The following is a 7,946-nucleotide window of genomic DNA, read 5'->3' on the forward strand; positions in this document are numbered from 1 at the left end:
GAATAAAAGCAAAGCACTTGGCCTTTAAATCTTCAGAAGCGGGTTTAATGACAGGTTCAGCCTGTTTAATGACAGGCCCAGCACCACACCCCTGTTTTATTATGTTTCATTATTACTGCATAATTTCCTTTATTGCCCATGATAAATGGAAATCAAATACTTGCTGAGGTGGGTTTAAATAGGTAAGAGTGCAAACAAAAATAGACAGTTCAAATATCGTGAAACTGAGATCTCAAGTTCTTAAAATGTGTATTTATATTTTTTAAGTGTCCGATGTACCAAGCTCTGCAACTCTCAAACTAGGTGTATGTGAGTGTGGCGGGGGCGGGGGGCGGGGGGCGGGTAGTTGGCTAAGTTTTTTGTTTGTTTTTGTGAGTTGTTTTTATTTTTTAATATTGCATCCATAATTTAAAGATGAATAAAAAGCACATTCAAAATACGATTCGCGGGATTTTTCAGTCAGACCCATTTTGGGCTGAGTCAAATAGACACCCCCTTCCCAATTGCTAAATTTGATGGAAGATGTGAAGCAAGTGTAATTCAAGTACAGCCTGGGGATGAATTTAACCTGTCCGAGAGGGGCAGAGCTGTCTCTTTAAGACATCTTGAGACAAGGTTATTTCAAATGCCCGGCCTTTTGATTACACAGAGAGTGACTAAAGTCTCCAACCGTGAGCGGCTGGGCCGGGACTGAAGAACTAGAAATCCTCTGCTCCGCCTGCTGGAAGGAGATCAGGAGCTGAGTACACTGCTTCAATTGCTCCAAAAAACTTAACCTAGAATTGCTGGATACCCTACAGGCAGTAGCACAGCGGGCTCCGCTCGGCGTTGTCCAGCGCATGCGGCCGGGCACTTTCTGGACTGCTCTCCCCCGCCCCTACCCTCTTGGGCTGTAACGTCAGCCGCGGGCCAGGCCTCTGCTCCGACACAGTGGGACGTGCCCGGACCCGCAGCGGGCGGAGCCTAAGGAGGTTGGAGAGTGCCTCTAGACAGCCCAGCTGGGAACGGGTTCAGTCCCGGCTGGTTCTCCGCTCCGCCGGAGGGAAGCTCCGCGGTGAGGACTCTGTGACGCGCCCGCACTGTGCAACCAGAGCGGGTTCGCGCAAGGTTGCTGCTGCGCCAGGCGCATTTTCCTGGGAGCCATCCGGGAAAAGCCCGGCTTTAACTACGGGCCGTTCGGCCATTGTACTGACCCCTCTAGCCGCAGAAAGACGGCAAAGAGAGGCTGAAGTTGAGCTGAGCTCTTCCCGAGTGGGGAGAGCCCTCCAGGGCGAGGTGGGAAGGGAGGGTAGGGCGTTGCGAAGTTCACGGCTAGCGGTGGATTATCCTGGACAGTTTGCGCTTGGGGGCTGCGAAGTGAGCGAAGAGGACAAGGGCATGCTCAGTGGTGGTGGCGGTGATGCGGACCTGGCCAACGCCGCGGCGCGGGGCCAAGTGGAGGCCGTGCGGCAGCTCCTCGAAGCCGGTGTGGATCCCAACAGACTCAACCGCTTTGGGAGACGCCCGATCCAGGTAGCTGGGGGCCCCGGGCCTCGCCGGCAGGGGGCGCACAAACACGGGGCCGCCGCCTCCTCGGACGCGGCTGGACCTGAGATCTCCACGAACAGACCTGTGTCTCTCTTTGCTGGAGTATGGAGCAGCAGGTTTTCACTCATCAAAAATTCTAAAGAAAGGGACTGGAAACCCCACTACTTCAGTTTGCTTTTCTTTTTAATAGGGGGGGGGGGGGGAAGGCCAGTATTCCCTCTCCCATCTCATAAGAGATGCATGGGATAGGTTCAACTGGGCAGGAAAGGGAAAAATGAGAGGCTATTTGGAGAGAACTACTTTGTCTTATCTGTTTGTCTTTCAACAAACAGCGATCAACTTTCAACGATAGAGATAATTAAATTACAAGTTACGCAATTTGGATTGGATTTAAGGAATCCTACATCACAGCACATGAAAAAAAATCATCCTGAATTTTTAAGCTGCGATATGAAATACTGTATTCTTTCCTCATGCAGGCGAACTGAATACAAAGTAATGTCAGGATTCCTCAACCACAGTACTTAATTCCTTTTATTTTACGTTAGCAGTGTTTCTTGAGTGTTACATAAGAAAAAATATGCTTCTATAGATTTTTATCATACTGAATGCTTGGATTACATAAACATTCCTTCAGCTTTGTTAAATGGCAAAGGGTCTTTATAATTAGCCTCTTCATTGTTAAAATTCATTTATTCGATATGTTTAACTATTAATCCCACTTTAATCAGTGCTGATATTTTTTTAATCTCTTTAAAATCTAAGGTAGTATTTTGTGTTTTACTGTTATCATGCAGTCAGCAGTATTAAATACTAAAAATTAGTATTCGCCTACAATCATCTTCCAGAACCAAGTCATTAGTAAGAAATCTTGTTAATCGTGCAATTTTTAAATATGTATTAATTCATTTTGAATTAATAGAAAATGTTGGAAGAAATGAGGGATTATTTAAAGCAGCAAAAATATTTTAAAGTAGTCCTTAAAGACTTCAATTATATTAGTAACTGTAAAAGGGGGCTTTTATTTGTCATTTTAATTCACCATATTCTGAGATATTAAGAGCCACTTTTTCTCCTCTATATATGAAATGCCCTTTACATCACTAATAGAAAATATATCATGGCTTTTAAGGGAGGAGATGGATGTTTTCAATAACCATGGAACAATGAAAAAAATTAGCATACTATATTTTGATTCCATGGTACATTTTAAAGCATAAATTCACAAGAACATATAATTTCATTTTGAATATTTATCAAAAATTGTTAAAATAAAGTAAATGCTGGCATAATGTACATGTACACAAATGGATACTGTAGGATTACTGCTTCAAAACATCGTTTTTCTAAGTTATGCATTGCTCTGATTTGACTGCTAAAATCCAAGCTCCTTTTTAAACAGCAAAATGTTTACTATTTAACAATATAAAATCCTAGCACATTATAAAATCCTGTACAATGCAAATATAGTGTCTATTTTATGTTACATCAAATATATTATCCTCTAAACTTTAGCCCTTATCTATAATGTTAAATATTAAAAGTGGTGAATCATTGATTGAAAACAAATAGTTTGTTTTCATCGTCTTATAAAACTATGCACGACTTTACTTTTCCCCCCTCTATCTCCCATTGTGGCTCAAATTATGAGACCATATATACGCCCTTTATGAGCAGAGACATGTAACAGTGAAAAGCAAAAGCCTTCCCACAGGGGATTTACTACAAGAAATAAACAAAGTAAACCTTGTTTTAAACGTAGTTTCTTATTTTCTCTCCTAAAGCGTTACTCTAACGCCTAAAATAAATGTATCAGCTGACTGCCTAGTAAATTTTTTAGATGGGGATTATAGCTGGGGGAGAGGGGAGAGCAAGGGAAATAAATTTAAGACTTTAAGTCTTTAAACTTAACACTACCCATACATCATTTAACAACATAGATTCCCGTTTCTATGGTAATTTTTAAAAAAATTTCCCACAACAGCGATAAGCACTTTGTTATCAGCTCTTCCTTGTCTTCCCACGTTCGGAGAATAAAACTGAACTAATTAGGTCTGAGTAAAAGTATAAACTGGGGCTGCTGTGGGGGAGAGGAGCTGGGGTGGGGGGCGGGATTTGCGTCAGCAAATTAAGCTTAACTAGACTTCCGAAGCTTGTAAGGGCCTGGATGAATAGGTATTTTTTGGAAAAGACTCTACTTGCCCTCACCCGCGTCCTGACCACTCTGCTGTCTCTGGCAGGTGATGATGATGGGCAGCGCCCGCGTGGCCGAGCTGCTGCTGCTCCACGGCGCAGACCCCAACTGCGCGGACCCCGCCACCCTCACCCGACCAGTGCACGACGCTGCCCGGGAGGGCTTCCTGGACACGCTGGTGGCCCTGCACCGAGCCGGGGGACGGCTGGATGTGCGCGATGCCTGGGGCCGCCTGCCCGTGGACCTGGCTGAGGAGCGGGGCCACCGCGACGTCGCCCGGTACCTGCGCGCGGCCGCGGGAGACTGAGGGCGCGCATACACAGCCGCCCACAACGACTTTTTTTCTCTCCAGTTCGCCACCCCAACTTAGTTCAAAGAGGGCTGGAAACGTGGAGCAGCGGAAGTCTTCCTGGGCGCCTAGATTCCCGGCAGCGAAGGAGGAGCTGACTGGGAATAATTTTTTCTCCTCACCCCCCACGCCCCCGGATATCGCCCTCGGCACTCACCATGAAGCAAAATGAATAGAGGTGGGGCACATGGATTTCCAGTAGCCGCCGAGTGTGGAACTCCCAGGTTTGCTTTTTAGGGTTTTCTGGTGAAAAGCGGCATGTGAACAAGTCCATGAACAAACCCAAGTGCTGTGAATCTTCGCACAGAAGGTGCTGGGGCGGAGTGGGAGGCGGCGGCAACTAGCCTTCAGGTGGTAGGCAGGTGAGAACGATCGCCCCACTGACCTTGAAGGACCTCCCCTGTAAGTCCCCACGTCGGGCGCCGGGCCCTGAGGGAAAATCTGGAGATGGAGAACCAGACAGTGATGAGGACAAAGATCGACACGGGCTCAGTAGGCGACCAAACGCTTTCTTTACAGGCTTGCGGAGCGGGGCAGGTCGCGAGCAAAAAGCTACCTACTGGAAGCCTTGGAGCCTCTTGTCCAGCCCCATTAGATAGCGATGGGGGAGAGAGGACCCGGAAGTCACCTCAATTTTGCCAGCTTATTCTAAAGTGCCCAGGTCGAGGTGATGCTGAACAGCTCTCCGAAAGGGGCGCTCATTTGCTGTTGTTACGGCGAGATTCCTGCGGTGTTCCCTCCTCGCACAGACTAAGTCCGGGTTGTAGCGAGAGCGATTGTAGATAGGCTGTTAACTGTAAAGATTTGTTTGATCTCTATACGGTAGGATTCAGAGAGCCCCCTGTAAATTGCTACTTGAAAAGATATCGTGATATTTTGTACTTCTGGGTTGTTCTTCAGTAGCAGTCTTAATTCGGAGACTTTAAATAACAAAGTAACTCGTGGCCCTTGGGAAGGAAGTGAAGAACTACAGCTTTTATGCGAAGCTGTAGCACAGTGCCATCTCCCAGGTTACTTCAGTCCTTAACCTATTTATTTCTTTGTTAAAGTTTGTTTCCTTTACTAGAGTGTCTCCAGGGTCAAACTATGAAATATTACTCATGTTTTTTAGAAGATCCATGCCCTTACCCAGTAAATGATCTCAGGATATTTCCCAAAGGGTTGCTGAAAGAGTAGACTGAGTGAAACTGTTGAAAATACATAATGATGGCTCGTGAAATGTCTTAATATCTGCTGAACAAATTAAAGGTGTACTGTTTGGGGATTTAATTTCCAGTGTTGCTTGATTCATTACAGCATTGGAATAACTGGTATTTCACTGTTTTAATGTTAAAAAGAAAAGTTGAGATTGAACACCAAGGTTTTGACTTAAAACATGTGAATTCCATTCCTAATTTAAGGGAGTTGTGGAATCTGGTGACAACCTTATATTAATGGAAAGTAAATCAAGAAAATATGGTTGGGTACTACAGGGTACTGTGAGATTCATATATATATATATATATATGCCAAAACATCATACATTATTGGAAAATCAAGTACCACCTGGTTGCAGTGAAATATTTATGATGCATGTAAAAGTAAATTCAGTTTTCAAATCCACCTGTTAGGCAGGTATGGCCAATGTGTTTTATCAGCCGCACAAGAAATACATATGTTAAATCTGTTTAAGATTTTACTTTGAAGGATACATGCAAATAAATATAGCTCTATATACATGAGCCCTGCTTCTGGCTCCATTTTACAATTACAGAAAAATATACATGTTAATTTCTGTGTCTAAATCTAAAATATTACCAAGGTTTGTAAAAATCTTATCACCTGACCTTCACTGCAAGATCTGGAAGTAAAATAAATTTATATTTCAATAATATATTCATTTGGCCTCATTTTTATATTTCTTTTTTCAGCTGAGTGAATGGATGAGAAGACGAGGATGATTTACATGAAAGAAAAATCTATTTATAATTTCCTATGTTCTAATGGCTAAAATTAGTAATTTCAAATATAAGGAAATGAAATAAATTCTGAGAGCTCAAGATCCATACAGCTCCTAACAGCTTTGGGAAAGTGTGTTCATAGGAATGCCTTAATGATATTTTATTTCTGTGTTATGACAAAAACAATATGAATATGGTGTCCAGGACCAAATAAGTTCATTTTATAAAGCTAGGTAACTGACCTTCAGCAAATAAATAAAACTAATTTAACTTACACCAATCACATTGAGATTCTATACTGTCCTTCCTTTATGGGAAATGTTAAAAAACAAATTACTTGTGTGTTAATATGTAATAGTTAATAGGGATTTTTTCTTAACCACCTCTGTAATTATCAAATATTTTAAAAACCAAGACATGCTTATTTTTCTTTTCCAATGTTCAAGATGTTGCCACTCTACCAAAAAAAAAAAAAAAAGAGCAATTAGAATTAGTGATTTTAAAACCTTAGAAACACTCTTGTGGACTACTTCCTGAAACATGGAAAAGCTGGTGTCATCTACAGTATAAGAAGACTGCTTCGGTATTTACGTCAGTAGCTAATCATAACCAAAATCTGATATGAGTACTAGGTTTTCACTATTAACAAACTATTTCATTATCTTGTGAAAACCTAGGTTGATGTAATTTCATTGCATTCAGTTACCAATTTTAAAAAGATGGGGGGGAGGTAAATACATAAGAAAATAAGAACATTTTAATTTTTTTAATTACTTGAAGAAGAAACAAGAGTTGAATCACAATACTTTCAACATCTTTTCCTGTTCTATTTAAAATTCCAGGGAAGAAAGAGGGAATGAAGGAAAGACAAATTAGGACTTGAATGGAAGGTAGGAGACCTGGATTCTGATATTGGTTCTTCAACTAATTCAATATATGATCTACTAAATCAAATGACATGATTAGCCCCAATTTCCTCATCTGTAAAAAATGGGAGTGATACTAGATTATTTTTAGGCTCCCAACCATCACTAACATTTTATCCCTTTATAAGTTTGTCATATACATGACTATATGGGGTCCTATATTTTATTAGTAATAATTTTGCCATGGTCTGAGCCAATAAAAGCTATATAAGGGAAGAGAGAGAAGAGATATACATTTTTAAATTCTGGAGCCTTGGGAAATGGGGGATCTTTATAAGTACCACCTCTACCAGTTAACTGAAAAGTTAGAGACAAGTTTGTGGGAACTAGCACAAAAAAGATGCTTTGTAAAATAAATATGTAGTTTAATTTCAAGCTCTTTCTTACTCCATCTTACCTGATTTTTTTGTTGTCACATTGTGCATTTATCTCATGTCACTCAGAGCGACCAAAAGAACTCAGTTCTTTAAGTGAGATAAGCAAGTACCCAATAAATTTATTAAAATAAAGCTGAAGTAGGTATTTACCAACTAAATGCTCTGAAAAGAATGATGTTTTTTAAGTACGCTTATAACAAGTGATTCTGACCTAAGAGGAGTTGGTATAGGAGTTAAAACCAAGAAAAAAGGTTGGGGATTTTGGAAGGAATAGAAAGTGTGAAGCATGAGAATGCTAAAATATGTAGAAATGTCATTAGAATAACTGTAAATAGCTGTCACAGATTTTACAAACCCATTTCTAAAGGTCTGCACTTTATCATTTGTATGAAGTTTTAGGTCCCTAAGTGTTAGTAATAGTAGGAACCAGCTGGTCAGGGAAGAGCTTAGTATCACCTGAACAGGTACAGTTCAGTTCAGTCATTCAGTCCTGTCCCGCTCTTTTCGACCTCATGGACTGCAGCACGCCAGGCTTCCCTGTCCATCACCAACTCCCATAGCTTGCTCAAACTCCTGTCCATTGAGTCAAGGATGCCATTCAAGCATCTCATCCTCCGTCCCTTCCCCTCCTAC

The 7,946-nt window shown here is 41.6% G+C and overlaps 2 protein-coding genes across 2 annotated transcripts in view; one reads left to right on the forward strand and one right to left on the reverse strand.

Annotated features, from left to right (window-relative positions):
• The window catches only part of LOC139184504 (ras-associated and pleckstrin homology domains-containing protein 1-like), a 73,865-nt gene that overhangs the window by 58,024 nt on the left and 7,895 nt on the right, over positions 1 to 7,946 (reverse strand). The gene's annotated exons all lie outside the window — the stretch shown is intronic.
• CDKN2B (cyclin dependent kinase inhibitor 2B) lies at positions 829 to 5,943 on the forward strand. Its single transcript, XM_019965873.2, has 2 exons — positions 829 to 1,512; positions 3,768 to 5,943. The coding sequence occupies exons 1-2, from the start codon at positions 1,378 to 1,380 to the stop codon at positions 4,026 to 4,028; spliced, it is 396 nt and encodes a 131-aa protein (XP_019821432.2). The 5' UTR covers positions 829 to 1,377; the 3' UTR covers positions 4,029 to 5,943.

The sequence above is a fragment of the Bos indicus genome, chromosome 8, assembly GCF_029378745.1.
Source record: "Bos indicus isolate NIAB-ARS_2022 breed Sahiwal x Tharparkar chromosome 8, NIAB-ARS_B.indTharparkar_mat_pri_1.0, whole genome shotgun sequence".
Classification (NCBI taxonomy): Eukaryota; Metazoa; Chordata; class Mammalia; order Artiodactyla; family Bovidae; genus Bos; species Bos indicus.

Coding starts and splice junctions, on each gene's coding strand:
- CDKN2B (XM_019965873.2), top strand. CDS start 1,378: ATGCTCAGTGGTGGTGGCGGTGATGCGGACCTGGCCAACGCCGCGGCG. Junction 1,513..3,767: donor TTGGGAGACGCCCGATCCAG/GTAGCTGGGGGC, acceptor TGTCTCTGGCAG/GTGATGATGATGGGCAGCGC.